The sequence below is a fragment of the Mobula birostris genome, chromosome 29, assembly GCF_030028105.1.
Source record: "Mobula birostris isolate sMobBir1 chromosome 29, sMobBir1.hap1, whole genome shotgun sequence".
Lineage (NCBI taxonomy): Eukaryota > Metazoa > Chordata > Chondrichthyes > Myliobatiformes > Myliobatidae > Mobula > Mobula birostris.
In genome coordinates, this window is record NC_092398.1 from 18313592 (window position 1) to 18335968 (window position 22377).

The following is a 22377-nucleotide window of genomic DNA, read 5'->3' on the forward strand; positions in this document are numbered from 1 at the left end:
TGTAGGTGCGCCGACACTGTCTTCAGAATTTTGATACCAAAGTACAACATCACAGTCCAGAAATCCGCATGTGATTTCAATGCTGATATAGCAGGACATTCGACCACTTTACGTCAACCAAAGTTTGGCGTCAAAGATTACAGGAAGAAGGCAAAAGAATGTAGTACGGAAGGAGAATATATCAGCCAAGATCGATTGCACAGCAGATTCGATGGCCACACTGGCCTAAATATGCTCCTGTTTCTGATGGACGTTTGCTCTACGATAAAACACATAAGTCTCCCGCTGCCGGAGTGATGCGAATTGAGCAGTCTGTGGTTTACTATGACCCAGATGCAGTTTTAAATCGGGAACAACGAATGATAATTATGGACGTGTTTACTTATAGTCCTTTTTGCCGTTGTTGACATGACAGCATATAGAGGCAAATATCATCGACATGACAGAGCACAATATTCCTTCATAAGACTACATTCGCTGGCTGACGAAAGATGAGTGTGCAGTAAATATTGTAGGTGACGCTAATGCACCACAAGTGTTGTGGGTTATGATACTATTGACTGGTATATGGACTGTTGTTAGGGGGCAACTTATCACATTCTTGTTTAAGAAAATCAGAACTGAGATATTCAATGACATCTGTCTCTGTAGGCGTGGTAATGTGTGAGCACTCTATTCTTATACTTTATAAGACGTTGAGTACAGTATTGAAACCCTTTTTCATACTGCAACCCTAACGCACTGATACTCACTCTGCAGTCAGCCTTTTTGTTCGAACATCTGCCAGCCCTTCCTAACAGTCAGACTGCACGGTATCTTTGCTCTTCGCCCTATCCTGAGTCCATTCTCTCCCGTTTCCACACGCCTGCAAAGTTAGGTTAACCGTCCCCAACTGTTCTGAGAAGCCAATGCGCGAGAATATTGGTCCTAATCAGCTTCAGCTGCAACGATTCACTTTTCTACAGGTTATACATCACTAGGCAGTTATCCCAATGATCCAATAACCTGAAGACCTGCCAACCCCCGCACCAAATTCTCAGACACATATTTATCTGCCAAACCATTATGTTTCTACGCTCACTTGTGTGTGTCACCGGCAGTAATCCTGAATATCTCATCCTTCTGTCTAGCTCGTCTCTGAGGAACCACTTTGTACCAAGATATCTGAATCCCCTTCCCTTCCCCTCCTATTCAAAAATGCTGTGAACCCGATCCGAGTCGGCCCTTGCCCTGGCACCTGGAAGGCAACAGACCATCCGTGTGTCCCGCTCAAGTCAAAAGAATTTTTTGTCGATTTCTCAGATATGAGTCCTCATTCTCATAAGCTCCCGACACTCCGTCTTTACCTTCTGCAAAAAGGACCCAAGGAAAGTGCATTCTACCTGGTCTCCATGGCGTTCCTCTCAGACGTTATAACGAAAAAGAGCATCCAAAACGATATACTTATTATTCTGGGGGGGGGGGGGGGGCGTACCTGAGAGCTACTCTGAGCTAACTGCCTATTCACCTCCATTTCCTTCTTGGGACAGTCACTCAGTTATCAAGCTCCTGCACGTTAGGGGAGGCTACCTCCCAGTACCTCACTCTCCCGTGCAAGCCGAATGCCATGCGCTGCTGCTCCCGATCCGAAACACGGTCTTCCAGTAGCTGCAGCTGGATGCACCTTATGCACATACAGTTGCCCGTGGCGCTCCCAGGACTCCAACATACGGCGTGAATCCGACACAAAGAACTTTTAAACTACAGTACGTACGCTTGACGCTAGTAGAAAAAAAGAAACGTAACAAAACGTAACCGGATAAGTTACTTAAAGCCATTGGCTCTTCTATGTCCTTTGAGCCAAAGCCCGACAATCCCATTCTCTCTACTAGCCTCACCGCTCACTCAATGGTGGCTCCGCTTGTGCAGACATTCATATTCTGTGTTATGGCCAGGAAGGTGGATTTGAACATACCTGTAAGAGACACTCCGACACAGGTATCTCTATAACCCAGAGTAATTTCTTCTTTGAATGTCATTCGAGAGCCAGAGATCGGGCTGGTAGGCGGCAGCGATCGTTGTTCAGGGAGAGTGGAGGTGCGGTACAATGCACAATGGGGAACGGTATGCGACGATGGATGGGGCACTGCCAACGCCAAGGTTGTCTGCAATCAGTTGGGCTGTCCCTCTGCCGCAGCAGCAATAACGGGGGCTCGCTTCGGGCAAGGCAGAGGGAATATCTGGGTGGATGATGTTGCCTGCAATGGAAATGAATCCACCCTTTGGGAATGTTCCTTCCGAGGATGGGGGAGTCATAACTGCGGTCACGGAGATGATACGGGAGTGAATTGTACAGAAGGTAGGCATAGAACTAAAAACATCTTTGTTCTTTATTTCTTTCTATTTGGAATAACGAAGATTTTATCTTTTAATAATTTGGCCTGCCACTTCCAGTCGCTGTGGGTACAGCGATGTGAATTTATGTACTGATAATTGACGTTGTTGAGGCAGGCACAACTTAATTAACATTTGTGCTATGTCGCTTAAAGTGCGGGTGTGTTTCATTCGGCAAAGTTTTATATCTTAGTTCGTCGCGTATATAGGTGCAGATTCCGATGCATATAGGGTAAGACGCATCAGATCAGAAAATGTAAGGAATGACCGATAATAATTCTGTATGCAAAACAACAAATTTTAATTATTTGTTCGCAGCATTTTTTTAGTTTCCTGGGGTTCACGTAGGAAGTCCTTTCATAAAATGCATACAAGCTTTTAGGGTTTTCTCCACAAGTCCCGTTGCACCTCAGATTTTTGGATTGTACCCTTTTTAGAAAACAGTCTGTAGAATTATTTCCACTAACAAAGTGCAGGACGATGCATTTTCCAGCATTTTATTTCATTTGCCGCTCCGTTGCCCATATTGGAAATCTGTCTAACTACTTCTGCGCTTGACAAATCCTCTCTCTCTCGAGATCTATTAATAACTTAACTTTCCCAAACTAGATGCACGTTAAAATTTCCCATTACTATGTAACCCTCAGGCTCAGGCCAGCTCGCCCAGCTCGCTCAGCTTGTATTCGTCTAGGGGAAACTGAGCTGAGATTTTCACTGACATCGGTCTGTGTAAATTACTAAAATCAATTAATGAAAAACACCAGAAATATACCGAATTAAAAGAGGAAATCCAAAGGGTATACGTTTCCCAAAAGCAAAATGTACAACTGGTATTCTACGACATATTCCTTCCAGCGCTTCCGCCTTCATCTCCCGCCGAACAACAGCCCAAGCCTAATTTTGGTGTCCCTCACCAGAGAACCCACAATCAGCTCTACCATTCTAATTGGATTTCTCCCCATCTCCTATCTTCACCAATAACCCAAAGCATCAGAGAACAGAAAAGCCTGCTCCTACATGACTGCTAAAGGAAATATAGAAAGCATAACAGTAAAAATATAAACCAGGGCATTGGACCTGCTTTGTTGTTTACCATGATAGCATAGAAAGACAGACCTTGTCGTCAGTTTGTAGCACAGTATCCCTCCACAGGACTACATCCACTGACTGACGGAAACCGTGTGCAGTAAATATTAATAGCTGATTCCACTGCAGCGCATTTGATGTGGCTTGAACTATTATTGTCTGATATATGGACTGCTGTTTGTTGGCGTGAAGACTTAACATATTTCAGTACAGGGGAAGCAGAATTGCATTATTCGCTGACATCCGTCTCTATCGACCATAAGATATAGGAGCAGAAATAGGCCATTGACCCATGGAGGAAGATCCAAAATTCATCGTGGTTAATTCCACGCCCCCCCCCCCCATCACCTTTCCTCGACCTTCGCCTTGTACCCTTTGATGCCGTGGCCAATCAAGAAACTATCAATCTCTACCAGAAGTACAGCGGACGGCCTGGCCTCCACCCATTCCACAAATTCACTACCCTCAGTCTAAGTACGCTTCCCCCACCTCTGTTTTAAATGGACGCCCTTCCATCCTCAGGCTGTGCTCGCTTGTCCCCCACCATGTGACTTCTCCTTTCCACACCTTCTCTGTCTGTGCTTTTCAACATTCATAAGGCTTCAGTGAGATTCCCCTACATCCTCTTGAATTTCAGTACCAATCCAGAGCCACCAAATGTTCTGCGTATGATAACCCTGTCATTCCCAGAACTTTTCTTGTGAACCTCATCTGAACTCTCTCCAATGCCAGCACATCTATCCTCAGATGACGAGCCCAAAACTGTAAACAGCACTCAGGGTGAGGCCTTCCCAGTACCTTATAAAGCCTCAGCATCATATTCCTGTTTTCGTATTCTAGACCTCTTGAAACGAATGCAAGTATCCCATTTCCCTTCCTAACCACCGACTCAACCTGCAAGTAAACCTTTAGGGTGTTCCGCACAAGAGCTCTCAAGTCCCTTTGCATCTCAGAATTTTGGATTTTTCCCCGTTTAGAAAATAGTCTGCACATTTATTTCTATTAACAACGTGCATGACAATACATTGTCCAAAATTTTGTTTTATTTGTCACTTTTTTGCCCATACATCTAATTTCTCTTTGTCCTTCTGCAGTCTACCAGGTACGTCAACACTATCTAGCCCTCCATACCGCTTCGTATTATCTGCAAACTTGACAACAAAACTATCTTTTCCATTTTCTAATCATTGATATACTGAACAAATGGAAGTGGTCCCGACATCGATAGCTACGGAATACCACTGGTCACTGCAGCCAACCAGAAAAAGCATCCTTTGAATCGCAGTCGCTGCCTCCTTCCAATCAGGCATGCTCTAACTTTGCCAGTAACTTTACGTTATTAGCACGGGATCTTATCTTGGTACGCAGGCTCATGTGTGGAACCTTGTCAAAGTCGTTCTGATAGGTCAAATATAAAACACAAATTGCAACTGCTTTATCTATCCTATTTGCTATCGCCTCATAGAATTCCGATACATTCACCAGATATGACTTACCCTAAAGGCAACCATGCTGACTTTGCCCTATATTGTCCTGTGTCACCAAGTAGTCCATAACCTCACTGTTAACAATTGACTCCAACATCTTCCGAAACACTGAGGTCAGGATAACAGGTCTATAATTTCCTTTCTGATGCCTTTCTCCTTTAATAAAGAGTGGAGTGACAATTGCAATTTTCCAGTTCTCTTGCACCATGCCGGAGTCCAATTTATTTTTGTTGGAAAAATTATTACTAGTTCCTTCATAGTCTCTTCTACTACCTCTTTCTGGAGCCTACAGTGCAGTTCACCTGTTAAGGATGAGTAATTTTTCCTTAGGATTTTCAACTATTTGAGCACCTTATTCTTTGTAATAGAAACTACATTCATTTCTCTTCATTCACGCCTTTAAAAATCTGGCATACTTCTAGTGCCTTCCACAGTAATTGGTCCTTCTATGTCTCTATTGGGAATAAGAAAGACGCAATATTTAAAAAAAATAACCCATCCACTTCCAGTTGTTGTGGGAAAAACTATGTGAATTTATGTACTGATCGATGACATTGTTGAGGCAGGCACTAGTTAATTAACATTTGTTCTGTCGCTTTAACTGCTGACGTGTTTCATTTGGCAAAGTTTATATCTTAGCTGGTTGCACATATAGGTGAATATTCCTGATTGATGTAGACTTGGGCGCATCGGATCAGAAAATATAAGGCATGACCAGTAATAAACCTGTATGCAATACATGAAATCGTAATAATTTGTTAACCATATTTCTTCAATTTTATCGGGATCACGTCGGAACTCACTTTCTTAAATGTAAACACAAAGCAAAGGTCATCCAATAACGTAGAGCCATAGCAACACACAATACCGGAGATACTCATGAGGTCAGAAAGAATCACTGGAAATTAGTGAAGAGTCGACGTTTGAATAAGCTGCATATAAACTTTTAGGGTGCTCTGTACATGAACTCCCAATCCGTTTGCAGCTCAGAATTTTGGATTTTTTTCCTGTTCAGAAATGGTCTGCTGTCATAGTCCGGAGTCCAGTCCGTGAAATCCGTGTTCCGCTTCACGCTCCGGTCCATGGTTCCTTGTTCCGGGATTTCTGGTTTATCCCAGTTTCTGTTGTGGGCACATGTTTCTCGTTATGGGGCTGAGACATAAATATCTCTGGAAACCAGGGATTCCCTGCTGGACTGTTCTGTTCCGCTTGCTGTCTTTTCCCCGCTCGCCTGACTCCCGGCCTGGATACCTCGCCTGACTCTCTGCTTGCTCACCTAGCCTGGATACCCCGCCTGTATACCCTCCCTGTACCACTGAAGTGTTACCGCCAGAGCAAGACCGGAGCCTTGTTAGGTTTAGATAAGGAACTGTTTTTTGTTCTGTGGAATTGTCTCTTGGTGTCCACGCCTTCGCTGGGGGTGGGGGAGGGGGAGTCCGGCCGTTTGTTGCCACTTTGCGTTGGGATCTATCTCTTCATGTTCAGTGTTCTGTGTATGAGTCCCGGCCCTACGTCCTATTCCCAAGGAGGGGTCCCGGCTCTGTATTCCGTGCTCCTATCACTTCTAGTGCAAGGCTCCGTGCTTCTGAAGGCCCTCGTCCAGCCCGTGTCTAGTCCAGTCCTATCCGAGTCCTATCTATGTGCCTTTATCAGTCCTTGTGTCTCGCTCTTCCCAGGAGTTCCTCACCCAAGCCATGTCCAGTCCTGTAGCCTCGCCTTGTCCTCTCCTAGTTCTTGAGTCCGAGCCAAGTCCCAGGTTCTGGGTCCTTGCCCAGTCTCTGGCTCGGAGTCCATATCCAAGCCTCGAAGTACCCTAGATCCAAGATCCCAAACCGATAGGGCAGTGAAAGAAGTGCATGGAGTAAAGCTAGATCTAACATATAGAGGGGCTTTGAGGAAAGAGAAGCAGAATAAACAGTGCAAAGACAGTAAGATAGAAGGGCTGAAATGTGTGCACCTCAATGCAAGAAGCATCAGGAACAAAGGTGACGAACTGACAGCTTGGATACATACATGGAATTCTGATGTAGTGGCCATTACAGAGACTTGGCTGGCACCAGGACAGGAATGGATTCTCAATATTCCAGGATTTCAGTGCTTTAAAAGGGACGGAGAGGGCGGAAAAAAGGGAGGAGGGGTGGCATCACTTGTCAGGGATACTATTACAGCTACAGAAAGGTTGGGTAATGGAGCAGGATACCCTTTTGAGTCAGTATAGGTGGAAGTCAGGAACAGGAAGGGAGCAGTTACTGGGGGTATTCTATAGTCCCCCACGTAGCAGCAGAGATACAGAGGAACAGATTGAGAGGCAGATTTTGGAAAGATGCAAAAATAACAGGGTTGTTATCATGGGTGACTTTAACTTCTCTAATATTGACTGGCACCTGATTCGTTCCAAGGGTTTAGATGGGGCAGAGTTTGTTAAGTGTGTCCAGGATGGATTCCTGTCACAGTATGTGGACAGGTCGACCAGGGGGAATGCCATACTAGATCTAGGACTAGGTAATGAACCGGGTCTGGTCACAGATCTCTCAGTGGGAGAGCATCTGGTGGACAGTGACCACCGCTCCCTGGCCTTTAGCATTATCATGGAAAAGGATAGAATCAGAGAGGACAGGAAAATTTTTAATTGTGGAAAGGCAAATTATGAGGCTTTAAGGCTCGAACTTGCGGCTGTGAATTTGTATGATGTTTTTGCAGGGAAATGTACTGTGGCCATGTAGTCGTGTTTAGAGATCTCTTGCAGGATGTTAGGAATAAATTTGTCCCGGTGAGGAAGATAAAGAATGGTAGGGTGAAGGAACCATGGGTGACATGTGAGGTGGAAAATCTAGTCAGTTGGAAGATGGCAGCGTACATGAGATTTAGGAGGCAAGGATCAGATGGGTCTATTGAGGAATATAGGGAAGCAAGAAATGAGCTTAAGAAGGGGCTGAGTCAGCAAGATGAAGACATGAGAAGGCCTTGGCGAATAGGGTAAAGGAAAATCCCAAGGCATTCTTCAATTATGTGAAGAAAAAAAGGATGACAGGAGTGAAGGTAGGACCGATTAGAGATAAAGGTGGGAAGATGTGCCTGGAGGCTGTGGAAGTGAACGTGGTCCTCAATGAATACTTCTCTTCGGTATTCACCAATGAGAGGGAACTTGATCATGGTTACGACAATATGAGTGAGGTTGATTTTCTACAGCATGTTGATATTAAGGGAGACGAGGTCTTAGAGTTATTAAAATACATTAGGACGGATAAGTCCCCGGGGCCTGACGGAATATTCCCCAGGCTGCTCCACGAAGCATCGGAAGAGATTGCAGAGCTTCTGTTTAGGATCTTTATGTCCTCGTTGTCCACGGGAATGGTACCGGAGGATTGGAGGGAGGCGAATATTGTCCCCTTGTTCAAAAAAGGTAGTAGGGATAGTCCGGGTAATTATAGATCAGTGACTCTTACGTCTGTGGTGGGAAAGCTGTTGGCAAAGATTCTTAGAAACAGGATCTCTGGGCATTCAGAGAATCATGGTCTGATCAGGGTCAGTCAGCATGGCTTTGTGAAGGGCAGATCGTGTCTAACAAGCCTGATAGGGTTCTTTGAGGAGGTGACCAGGCATATAGATGAGGGTAGTGTAGTGGATGTGATCTATCTGGATTTTAGTAAGGCATTTGACAAGGTTCCACACGGTAGGCTTATTCAGAAAGTCGGAAGGCAGGGGATCCAGGGGAGTTTGGCCAGGACGATTCAGAATTGGCTTGCCTGCAGAAGGCAGAGGGTGGTGGTGGAGGGAGTACATTCAGATTGGAGGGTTGTGACTAGTGGTGTCCCACAAGGATATGTTCTGGGACCTCTACTTTTCGTCAGTTTTATTAACGACCTGGATGTTGGGGTAGAAGGGTGGATTGGCAAGTTTGCAGATGACACAAAAGTTGGTGCTGTTGTAGATGGTGTAGAGGAATGTCAAAGATTGCAGAGAGACACTTATAGAATGAAGAAGTGGGCTGAGAAGTGGCAGATGGAGTTCAAACCCGAGAAGTGAGAGGTGGTACACTTTGAAAGGACAAGCTCCAAGGCAGAGTACAAAATAAATGGCAGGATACTCGGTAGTGTGGAGGAGCAGACCGATCTGGGGGTACATGTCCACAGAACCCTGAAAGTTGCCTCTCAGGTGGATAGGGTATTTAAGAAAGCTTCTGGGTGTTAGTTTTCCTAAATCGGGGGATAGAGTTTAAGAGTCGCGATGTAATGATGCAGCTCTATAAAACTCTTGTTATGCCACACTTGGACTATTGTGTCCAGTTCTGGTCGCCCACTATAGGAAGGATGTGGAAGCATTGGAAAGGGTACAGAGGAGATTTACCAGGATGCTGTCTGGTTTACAGAGTATGGATTATGATCAGAGATTAAGGGAACTAGGGCTTTACTCTTTGGAGAGAAGGAGGATGAGAGGAGACATGATAGAGGTGTACAAGATGTGACAAAAGGCCAAGTTATCAGAAGATTGATGCCGATAAGAGATATAAGAGAGAGACAATGGGGAAACATTCAAAATGCTAATGAGAGAGAGAGGAGAGCGATTAACGAAAAGGGACACAGTTCCGAGTATTGTCAGACCGGTTGCTTTGAACCGGAACTGTTTGAAGTTTGATAGACAGGCGATACCTCAGCAGGGGGATAAAAGGAACACACATTAAAGTTGCTGGTGAACGCAACAGGCCAGGCAACATCTATAGGAAGAGGTGCAGTCGACGTTTCAGGCCGAGACCCTTCGTCAGGACTAACTGAAGGAAGAGTGAGTAAGAGGGGGATAAAAGGAACAGGTTCGCTAAGGCAAGCGACACACCACGACACCACGAGATAACGAGACCCCGGAAGTGCGTTGTGCCCCCCACCACAACTTGGTGGAAGTTTTGGAGGTCTGGTAGCGGGACCGACCATAGACGCACAGGGTGGAAAGGTATGATCGGTAGGAACCTGGTATGTGTGTCCGCCTTTCCCTGGGTGCTGGGTTCACCGCAGAAGAACGATCGTATCCGGAACGGCGGGGTAACAGTCGGTAACTTGAGAAGACGTTACAAAGGGCTGGCCCGAAAGCTAACTGCAAGGAATATCAAAGGTCTGTTTGAATCCGATTTGAATATCATCATTCTCTCTCTCCCTCTCCCTCTCCCCCTCTCCCTCTCCCCAACGGCACAGCAGCGATTACTGAGAACTGAACTAAACTGAATTGAACTCTGCGTCACTTGAGACTGATCATTTTACCCCTAGACTGCGATAGAGCTTGGTTGGTCCTATTATCCTATTATGTGTACATGTGTGTTTTATCGTTGTTAACCTGTTGCATTTATATCCTTACTATTAGAGTACTGTGTTACTTATTTCTTTAATAAAACTTCCTTAGTTCCAGTAATCCAGAGTCCAACTAAGTGGTCCATTTTTGCTGGTTTGGCAACCCAGTTACGGGGTACGTAACAAAGATAATAAGAGGAATAGATAGAGTGGATTGCCAGCTCGTGTTCCCCAGGGCACCACTGCTCAATACATGAGGACATGGCTTTAAAGTAAGGGTGGGAAGTTCAAGAGGGATATTAGAGGAAGGTTTTTTACTTAGAGAGTGGTTGGTGAGTGGAATGCACTGCCTGAGTCAGTGGTGGAGGCAGATACACTAGTGAAGTTTAAGAGACTACTAGACAGGTATATGGAGGAATTTAAATTGGGGGCTTATATGGGAGGCAGGGCTTGAAGGTCGGTACAACATTCTGGGCCGAAGGGTCTGTACTGTGCTGTACTATTCTATGTTCTATATTCTATGACACCAGCCGGCAGCCAAGCTCAAAATCCCAAGCCAAGCTCCAAGAACCCAACCCTCGAGGAGCCCAAGCCAAGCTCCAAGAACCCAACCCTCGGACATCCCAAGCCAAGCTCCAAAAACTCAAGCCTCTAGGATCCCAAGCCAAGCTCCAGGAACCCAAGCCTCGAGGATCCCAAGCCAAGCTCCAAGAACCCAATCCTCGAGGATCCCAAGCCAAGCTCCAAGAACCCAAGCCTCGAGGATTCCAAGCCAAGCTTCAAGAACCCAAGCCTCTAGACCCCATCCTGTCTCCAAGCTCAGGCCTCAAGACCAAGACCCCAGCCTGTCTCCAAGCTCAGGCCTCTAGACCCCAGCCACGTCTTGTCCTGAAGCCACGTCATGTCCTTGCCTGGTTCTGGGGCCCGAGCCCGAGGCAAGACCCAGGTTCTGGGTCCTTGGGTTCTGGGTCCTTGTCCAGTCTGGGGCTCGGAGTCGAAGCCTTGTCCCCTAGTCCATTGTTTCTAGTCCTGGTCCTGCTTTCCCCAGCCCAAGTCTGCGTTCTTGACCCTGCTCCTCTCTGTATCCTGTCACGCCCCTACTCTAGTCAAGTCCCTTTCCTTGTACTTCAGTGTCTGTGTGTCGCATTTCGGTCCGTTCCCAGCAACCCATTGTGACACCTGCAGTTTACTTCTACTAGTAAAGTGCATGATCATGCATCTTCCAGCATTGTATTTCTTTTGCCGCTTTTGTGCCCATACACCAAATATGTGGAAGTCCTGCTGCACCCGACAAACTGATTCTCTCGAGATCTATTAACAACCAAATTTTCCTAATCTACCTGCATGTTGAAATCTTCCATGACTATCATAATATTACCCTCTTGACACAGCTGTTCTATTTCTGTTGTATTCTACAGTCTACATCCCAGTACTGTTTGGAGAGCTGCAGGTACTGCATCAAGGGTCCTTTCATTACTCAACGGACAAAGATTTAAAATCTTCCTATACTATGTCATATCTTTCTCAGCATTTGATGCCATTCACTTACTGCAGAGCCACGTCACCCTCTCTGTCTATGTTCCTATCCTTTCGGTAAAAGGTGTAACCTAGGACATTCGGCTTCCAATTTCAGCCATGAAACAGTGATGTCCACAACATCAGACGCGAAAAAAATTTTAAAGTGCAACAAGACCATCCAGCGTATTTCTTATATTCTTTGCAATGAGATATAGATTTTGAGTGCAGCATTTGCAACCCGTTTTCCTTCTGCATCCTAATGTCTAATATCTGGAACTCACCCCGCCGCCTTCATTTTTTTTCCGATCATCTTGGGAACTAGCTGATTTGATCAGCATTTCTGCTGCGATGATATACATATGCTGCAGTTCGAGGACCTGATAACGCGTTCATATCTGAAGAGAGTCCTTGACGAGGATGCCTTGAACCCAGATGCCGTAGTATCCGAAGCAAGAATGGAGAAACGGTATCAAACTGGATCGAGAACGGAGCAACAATCAAACACTAGAGGAAATTACCAGTAGTAATTACGATAGAGCACCCAACCTCGGTTCAGGTGCTCCTTAAATACTCAGTACTTGGCGCCCAAAATATTATTACCACTTATCGGAACGGTGTAGAATTTTTAAAGAAATAGCCCCGGCTATCCATACTCCTGAGAGTCTAAACACGGAAGCTGGCGCAGTTGGATGCGTGTCGTAATAGGATTTCTCCAAAGGGCTGCAACGAGTGCACGCGTTAAAATTGAGGGGAAACCCCGAAAAATAATTACGTCTATTACAATAGACAGTAGACAATAGGAGCAGGAGTAGGCCATTCGGCCCTTCGAGCCAGCACCGCCATTCACTGTGATCATGGCTGATCATCCACAATCAGTATCCAGTTCCTGTCTTATCACCATAACCTTAGATTCCGCTACCTTTAGAGCTCTATCCATCTGTTTTTTTGAAAACATCCACAGACTTGGCCTCCACAGCCTTCTGGGTCAGAGTTTTCCATATATCCACCACTCTCTGGGTGAAAAAGTATTTCCTCAACTCCGTTCTAAATGGTCTACCCCTAATTCTTAAACTGTGGCCTCTGGTTCTGGACTCACCCATCAGCGGGAACATGCTTCCTGCTTGCAGCGTATCCAATCCCTTAATAATCTTATATGGTTCAAAAAGATCCCCGCTCAGCCTTCTAAATTCCAGAGTATACAAGCCCAGTCTCTCCAATCTTTCGAAATATGACAGCCCCGCCATCCCAAGAATTAAGCTTGTGAACCTATGCTGCACTCCCTCAATAGCAAGAATGCCCTTCCTCAAGTTTAAAGACCAAAACTGCACACAGTACTCCAGGTCGGTTCTCACCAGGACCCTGTACAGCTGCAGAAGGACGTCTTTGCTCTTATACTCAATTCCCCTTCTTATGAAGGCCAGCATGCCATTGGCTTTCTTCACTGCCGGCTGTACTTGCATGCTTGCTTTCAGTGACTGATGTACAAGAACACCTAGATCTCGTTGTGCTTCCCCTTTTCCTAACTTGACTCCATTTAGATATTAATCGGCCTTCCCGTCCTTACCACCAAAGTGGATAACCTCACATTTATCCACATTAAACTGCATCTGCCATGGATCTGCCCACTCGCCCATTTTCATAGTTACATCCTCAAAATTTTCCAGTAGATTAGTCAAACACGATTTCCCCTTCGTAAATCCATACTGACTCGGACCAATCCTGTTACTACTATCCAGATGTCTCGTAATTTCATCTTTTATAATTGACTCCAGAAACTTTCCCACCACCGACGTCAGGCGAACCGGTCTATAATTCCCTGTTTTCTCTCTTCCTCCCTTCTTGAAGAGAGGGGCAACATTAGCCACCCTCCAATCCACAGGAACTAATCCCGAAGCTATAGAATATTGGAAAATGATTACCAATGCGTCCACAGTTTCTAAAGCCACCTCCTTAAGTACCCTGGGATGCAGAATATCAGGTCCCGGGGTCTAATCAGCCTTCAGACCCAACAGCTTATCCAAAACCATTTCCTTTCTAATATAAATTTCCTTCAATTCATCCATTACCATAGGTCCTTTGGCAACTATTACATCTGGGAGATTGTTTGTGTCTTCCCTAGTGAAGACAGATCCAAAGTACCTGTTCAACTCCTCTGCCATTTCCTTGTTCCCCATAATAAATTCACCCGCTTCTGTCTTCAAGTGCCCAATTTTGGTCTTAACTATTTTTTTTTCCTTTTCACATAACTAAAGAAGCTTTTACTATCCTCCTTTATGTTCTTGGCTAGTTTACCTTCGTACCCCATTTTTTTCTCCGTGTATTGCCTTTTTAGTTACCTTCTGTTGCTCTTTAAAAGTTTCCCAATCCTCCGGCTTCCCACTTGTCTTTGCTATGTTATACTTCTCTTTTATTGTTATACTGTCTATTACTTTTGGATAAATATGCTGAGCCTAAACATGAATCTTATCCATTGAATTGGAACACAACAATACGTCAATAATGTTGGATTGCACTTTTTTAACCCCACCGCCCCGTTTTTTTTCATGGTTCTATACCTGTTATGTGCTAATAATACGGATCCAATTTATTGAAAGTTGATCATATATCACTATGTATATAAACGAAGCAATGCCAGTACAACTGCAAATCAAAGATTTTTGTTCTCTGCACTGATACCCGCTGTATTCTTCCACTATTAATTCCCTTCATACGACAGCATACATATTATTTCCAGTATTTTGAATAGTCCATTACTAACTGTCAGATGTTAAGTCTCCCGAAATAGAGGCGGCATACTTGAACCGAAATGAAACAGTCAGTATACATGCAGTATACTTTTTTTTGTCCATAACAAGTAAAAGTCTAGAATCTAGTTAGATATATGGAGACTAAGAATTAATTGCAGAGCCATGTGGAGCGATGCGATGCTTATAACCATTTATTGTACAGTTGGGAGAGTTAAATTGTGTTATTACGTATTTATCATTTAACATTATGATTGTTGTCAATGTTTCTCTTGATTCTCTATTTCAGAGCTTTCGCCGCAACCGCAAATCTCCATCACTCCGGAATACCCAGTGTATGTGCAAGGTGAACGCATCACTATTGTCTGCACTGCTTCACGCCCTAATACAGTTGGTCAGTTTCAGTTGATAAAAGACTCCGTCACTCTCATCAACAGCACAACAAACCAAAGGCAGTTCACCTATGATATTGGAAACCTGACCCAGTCCAAAGCAGGCAACTATACGTGCGTCATGTTCTCGCAGATCTCCGGTCGATGGATCCATTCACCTGCCAGCTATCCTGTTAGCGTACTTGTCACAGGTCAGTTTGACATACCGGGAATGTAGTACATAGTATAAGGTAAACAAATCAGCGAATTTAATACCATAATAATGTGAAAACAATGGCAAGGTACTACGATACCTGTAACCAATTATTTTCTTTAAGGAGGTTACGTTCTTCCCTTGACGGCATGTGTTCCCTCCGGGCGTTCCGGTTTCATCTGCAGTCCAAAATCGAACCCGTTGGTAGGTTAATTGGGTATCTCTACTGATGCTCCGCAGGAAATAAAGGCGCTGTTGCGCCTTTTTCACTAGGGTGGAAGAGTTCAGGGACCAGGTGAGATCCTCGGAAAGGTAGACATCAAGGAATTTGAAGCTTGATACACGCTTCTCTACAGCTCCGTTGATGTAGAAGGGGACGTGACGGTGGCTCCTAGCATGCATGAAGTCCACAATGCTCTCCTTGGTCTTCTGGGTGTTAAGGGCCAAGTATTTGTCGGCACACCACGCGGCCTGGTGCTGGACCTCGTCCCTGTAGGCCGTCTCGTTATCTGCTCTGATCAGGCCAACCACCGTGGTGTCGTCTGCGAACTTGATTATGGAGTTAGAACCATATACAGCAACGTAGTTATAGGTGAAAAGGGAGTACAGAAGAGGGCTCAGCGCACAGCCTCGAGGAGGAGAGGTTATCTAATTTAAGTGATTGGGGTCTGTTAGTCGGAAAATCCAAGGTCCAATTGCAGAGGGATGAGCTGATACCAAGCTGGCGAAGTTTTGCGATCATCTTGGAGGAGATAACAGTATTGAATGTCGAACTGAAGTCAATAACCAGCATTCTGACGAAAGAGTTAGGGCTGTCCAGGTGGGTCAGGGCAGAGTGAACTGCCTTGGAGATGGTGTCATCTGTTGATCTGTTGGTGCGGTAGGCAAATTCATGGAGGTCCAGGGTGAATCCGTCAACATTAGTGGAGAATCCGTCAACATTACCTGCGTAACTACACGTCATGGCTCTACTGGACAGTTTCAGTTATTGGAGGATTCCATATAAATCATGAACAGTACCAGCGACCAACATTATTTCGCCCATCGAATTAGCTACTTGAATCCTAACAGCGAAGGAAACTACACCTGTTCCCTTCGACGGCTGCGTTCTTCCGCAAGCCAATCTGTTCAAATAATGCAAACACGAGGAATTCTGCAGATGCTGGAAATTCAAGCAACACACATCAAAGCTGCTGGTGAAAGCAGCAGGCCAGGCAGCATTCACTAGCAACTTTGATGTGTGTTGCTGTTCAAATAATGATCACAGGTCAGCTGGGTATTATTGTTCTCCAGTAGGTTCTCAAAACAAAATGTAGACGCTATGACAACGGGTAATACAAACGCCCAGCCATCCTGCGGTTGTTACATATTTTCTGCACACATCTTCCCCATGTACACTCTGACATTGAGAAAATTTCATTATCTTTATTACTGTACCTTTTCGTGTACTATGATGTAATATCCCAGGGATAGTAAGACTTTCGTGGTGCCTGACTGTTGGATTTTCCAGCTTTTTAGAAGCCACCATCATCAGCACCATAGCCCACTGATAATTTGATGTTGCACCGAAGTGGAACAAAATGTGCCAAGAACGCTTTGAGGAAAAATGCGAGAGTAGGAAATGAAACATTGATTTTAAAGCTGGAGAACACTGCCTTCTCAGCTTAGCGAGTACAGGAGAGAGAAGTATCCTGCCGAACCAAAACCTAAAACAACGAATCCGATACTTTAAATACGCTCTAAGTAGATATTTATAAAGCTGCGACGTAATGGGAAGATAAGAACAGGAGAAGCACACAGGAAGTGAAAAAAATACCAGAAGGAATTGGCTAAAAGGTCCAGATACACTTATAAGACTTTTGAATACTCTCAAGCTTCTTGTATGCTTGCCTTAAACCTGCTTCCACATTCAGTTCCCAAAGCACTCAGATCTCCGAGTTTCAATCATTTCAATTATTTTTCTATCATCAGCTTATAATATTTAACGATCAAACCACTACCAGCCACGTATGCAGAGATATGCTGCGGTTATTAGCCTGCGAGGCAACCATTTTCCTGGCCTCTCAATGTTAAATGCAAACTCCCTCTTATTCTTCTGAATCCCATGGAAAACGGATTCAAATCTCCAGTCCTCTGGAACTGGTCTGTAATACCTTTCAATTCACTATTTACTTACAACTATTTATGAATGGATCACATATAACCAGGTTCAGGATGATATTATGCAAATACCATATATCTCCTTTAATGTCGTAGGTAAGAGCAAAGGGATGCATAAGAGCAAAGGGAAAGTGATGTTTCGTCAACTCAATAAAAAAAAAGTGAATTCAATTTAAGCTGTTTGTTCAGTAGGTAATCGAACATGCAGTCTAAACTTGTGTTTCGACTAATTAATTAATACAGCAGCAGATGAGGGCGAATACTCCTTCCGCATATTTGAAGGCACACTCATAGCAATTCTTCTGCATGTCTCTTGTTTCAGATGCTCCGCCTGGACCCAAAATCTATAAGAGTCCTGATTATTCGATGTTTCTGCCAGGGGAAACAGTCAACATAACCTGCGTTGCAGAACATCCCGTTGAAATTGGGCTGCTTCAGTTAACGAAAGACACCGCTCCTCTCATCAACAGCAGTGAACACCAAGAACACCGACGAGATCTCACTTATATCATGGAAAATGTGAGGAAAGACATGGCTGGCGTCTACGCCTGCGTTCTGCTTACACAAATATCTGGTCGATGGATATCTTCTCCTTACAGCCGACAAGTTCGTGTTATAGTCACAGGTTAGTGTCTCGGTTTCTGTTATGCAATTTTATGCACTGCTTGGTAGTATTAGATAATTGATCAAAATCTAATACAGCACCAGGAACAGAGTTCCGCCGAGTTAGTTCAGTCAGTCAGCAAATGCTCAACTAAACTAATTCCTTTTGCCAACAGAATATTCACATTCTGTCATTTCCTGCACTATTAAGTGCTAATCCCAAAGGCTCCAGAACGCCTCTGTCGTGTTTAGTTCCATCCCCACACTCGAAAACCATGCAGCATATTTCAGCATCCAACACTTTCTGCGCAAAGACCTGACCACATACATATGCTTATAATCTTCCTCGTCTTGCTTAAATTCAAGCTCACTGATATGAGATATTTCAAACCTCGACAAATCTATCCTCTTTATGAGTACCATACTTTTATAAATAGCTACGAGATCTCACCTCAATCACCGCCGCTCCAGAGAAAACAACAGATTTTTATCCATTCTCTCTGACTGTACATGCCTTTTAATCCAGGCAGCTTTCTGGTAAGCATCTGCTATAGCCTTCACCCAGCCCGCGTAAAATCTCCCCAATCTTCCGATAATAGTGCGATCATAACTGAATGGAATATCCCGGATGCAGTCTCCCTAGAGATTTATGGAAGTATAACATGATTTCACAACGCTTAAACTCAGTTCCTCGGCCAATAAATTGAGGTAGGCTTATTTCCTTCTTCGGCACTCTGTCAACCAGCGTAGTTATTTTCAGGGAACTATGATCTTGGACCCAAAGTTCCCTTCTAAAGGAACTTTAATTCAAGACACTGGAAATTTCATTGAATTCGGTTTAGCAACCGAATCTTCTCCACCCTATCCATCTGCACAGTGTCACCACAAGGTTGCGTGCTTTGCCCGTTGGAAGACTCGTTTTATAGTGGTTAGCAGACACTTTACATTACAGAGCAGGTGAGGAGTGTTGAATTTCTGCGATTGACTGTAACGATTTTCTACGTTCTCTCCGAGACAATGTGGGGTTTTTCCTAGAGCTCCTGTTCTCTCTGACAGGTCAAAGACTCACTGGAATTGTAGGGTAATTGCCCATTGTTAATTATCCCGTGATTTGGCTAGGATGAAATCGGGGGACTGGTGCTCAGCGTGGCTTGAGGGCGTGGGATGGCTACTTCAGCGCTGTTTCTCAATAATAAATAAAAGTAAATATATACTAATGAATATACGGCTAACCACAGTTATAATGCCATATAAATGTTCACTGACGATAGTAAAGTCGTTGGTCGAATCATAGATAGTGACGAGGGAGTTTGAATTCATGGTGAGTACTACCAAAACAACAACACCACAACTCAACGTCAACAAGACCAAAGAGCTGATTATTAACTTTAGGAAGATGAAATCGGAGGTCCAAAAACAGTCCCCATTAGAAGTCGAGCGCGTCCGGAAGTTTAAACTTTTCTCTGTTATAATTTCAGAGGATCTGTCCTGGGCTCAATAAGTAAGTGCAATTACGATTAAAGCAGCCTTGTCTTCCCGAGAAGCTTGCGAAGATTAGTTGTGATATCGGATACTTTGGAAATGTTCTACAGATGTGAGGTGGAGAATGGTAGTCCGAGTGGTAAACACGACGGGAAAACTGGATGAAGTCTCATGCAGTATTTTAACCAAACAACAGCAACTAAACTTACCCGTATTTAAGTTGCTTTATTTTAGAAAGTTTACTCATTATAAACATACTTACGTTATTTTTTTTCAGAACCTTGTCCTTAGCCATACATTGTTAAGAGTCCCGCCGACTCGACATACGTTATTGGACCATCGGTCACTATTACATTCACGGTTACAAATCGTAATTTCATTTGGCGAATCCAATTATTGAAGGTGTCCATGCCAATCATCAACAACAATGGTGATCAACGACACTTTATTTATCGTAGAAACATAGACAGATGGAAAACCTGCCGCACAATACAGGCCTTCAGCCCACAAAACTGTGCAGAATATGTCCTGAACTTAGAACTACCTAGCCTTACCCATAGCCCTCTATTTTTCTAAGCTCCATGTACCCGTCCAGGAGTCTCTTAAAAGACCCTATCTTTTCCGCCTCCACCACTGCCGCCGCCGGCTGCCCATTCCACGCACTGACGACTCTGCGTAAAAAAAACTTACTCCTGATATAACCGCGATACCAACTTCCAAGCACCTGAAAACTATACACTCTCATGCTAGCCGTTTCAGACCTGTGAAAAAGCCTCTGACTACCCACACGATTAATACCTCTCATTATCCTGTACACCTCTATCAAGGCACCACACATCTTCCGTCGCTCCAGGGAGAAAAGGCCAAGTTCACTCAACCTATTCACATAAGGCATGCTCCCCAATCCAGGCAACATCTTTGCAAAGCTTCTCTGCACTCTGTACATGGTTTCCACGTCTTCCCTGTAGTGAGGCGACCAGAACTGAGCAGAATACACTAAGTGGGTCTGACCAAGGTCCTGTATAAGTGCAACATTACCTCTCAGCTTTTAAACTCAATCCTACGATTGATGAAGGCCAATGCACCGTATACCTTCTTAACTACAGAGTCAACCTGCTCAACAGCTTTGAGTGTCCTATGGACGCGGACCCCATGATCCCTCTGATCCTCCACACTGCCAAGAGTCTTACCTTTAATACTATATACTGACATCATATTTGACATACCAAAATGAACCACCTCACAATTCTCCAAGTTGAAATCCATCTGCCACTTCTCTGCCCAGATTTGCATCCGATAATTGTCCTGCTGTAACCTCTTACAGCTCTCCAAACTGTCCACAACACTCCCAGCCTTTGTGTCATCAGCAAATCTACTAACCCATCCCTCGACTTCCTCATCCAGGACATTTATAAAAACTACAAAGAGTAGGGGTTCCCAAAACATAATACTGAGGCATACTACACCACTGGTCACCGGCCTTCATGCAGAATATGACCCGTCTAAGACCACTCTTTGCTTTTTGTGGGCAAGCCAGTTCTGGATCCACAAAACAATGTCCTCTTGGATCCCATGCCTCCTGAGTAACTCAACAAGCCTTGCATAGGGTAACTTATCAAAAGACTTGCCTAAATCCATATACACTACATCTACGGCTCTACCTTCATCAATGTGTTTAGTTAACTCCTTTAAAAATTAATCAGGCTCGTAAGGCACGACCCTCCTTTCACAAAGCCATGATGTCTAACTCTTAATCATATTATTCTCCTCCAAATGTTCATAAATCCAGACTCTCAGGATCTTCTCCAGCAAATTACCAACCACTGAGGTAAGTCTCTCTGGTCTATAATTTCCTGGGCTACCTGTACTCTCTTTCTTGAATAAGGGAACAGCATCCGCCACCCTCCAATCCTCCGAAACCTCTTACGTCCTTATTGATGATGCAAAGATTAACGCCAGAGGCTCACCAATCTGCTCCCTCGCTTCCTACAGTAGCCTGCGGTGTATCCCGTCCGGTCCCGATGTCTTATCCAACATGATGCTTTCTAAACGCTCGAGTTATTCTATTCCTTAATATCTCCATGTACAAGCTTTTTAGTCCGCTGCAAGTCGTCGGTACAATCACCAAGATCCTTTTCTGTAGATAATACTGAAGTATTCATTAAGTACCTCTGCTATCTCCTTTGGTTCCATAAACACTTTTCCACTGTCACACTTAATTGGTCCTATTTTCTTACGTCTTATCCTCTTGCTCTTCATATACTTGCAGAATGCCTTGGGGTTTTCCTTAATACTGTCCGCCAAGCCTTCTCATGGCTGCTTCTAACTCACCGAATTTCATTCTTAAGTCCCTTCCTGCTAGCCTTATAATTTTCCAGATCTCTATCATTACCTAGTTTCTTGCTCCTTTCGTAAGCTCTTCTTTTTTTCCTGACTAGATTTTCAACAGCCTTTTTACACCACGGTACCTGTACACAACCATCCTTTCCCTATCTCATTGGAACGTACCTACGCAGAACCCCACGCAACTATCCCCTGAACATTTGCCACATTTCTTCTGTATGTTTCCCTGAGAACATCTGCTTCAAATTTATGCTTCCAAGTTCCTGCCTGATAGCCTCATATTTGCTCTTACTCCAATTAAACGTTTCACTAACTTTTCTGTTCCCTTCCCCCTCCAATGCTATGGTAAAATAGATAGAACTATTACCACTATCTCCTAAACACACCTAACAAGCTCCACTCCATGTAATTCCCTCTTTCTAGGGAGATGCCAATCAATATTTGGGAAATTAAACTCCCCACCAGAACAACCCTGTTATTGTTACACCTTTCCAGAATCTGTCTCCCTATCTGCTCCTCGATGTCCCTGTTACTATAAAAACACACAGTAGTAGAGTTATTGACCCCATCCCATTCCTAACATCCACCCACAGAGACTTCATAGACAACCCCTCCATGACTTCTTCCATTTCTCCAGCCGTGACATTATCTCTAATCTATAGTGCCACGCCCTGTTTTTTTTCTGAACCATCTAAAGCCTGGCAATTGTAGTAGCCATTC

The 22377-nt window shown here is 44.3% G+C and overlaps 1 protein-coding gene across 5 annotated transcripts in view; it reads left to right on the plus strand.

The window, feature by feature from the left end:
* Positions 1-22377, plus strand: part of LOC140190023 (uncharacterized) — a 158538-nt gene that overhangs the window by 54219 nt on the left and 81942 nt on the right. For all 5 annotated transcript variants that reach the window (XM_072246420.1, XM_072246419.1, XM_072246422.1 and 2 more), the window contains exons 7-8: positions 14774-15067; positions 17552-17854. In XM_072246420.1, coding sequence (XP_072102521.1) covers positions 14774-15067; positions 17552-17854 — 597 coding nt within the window. The remainder of the gene's footprint in view (positions 1-14773; positions 15068-17551; positions 17855-22377) is intronic.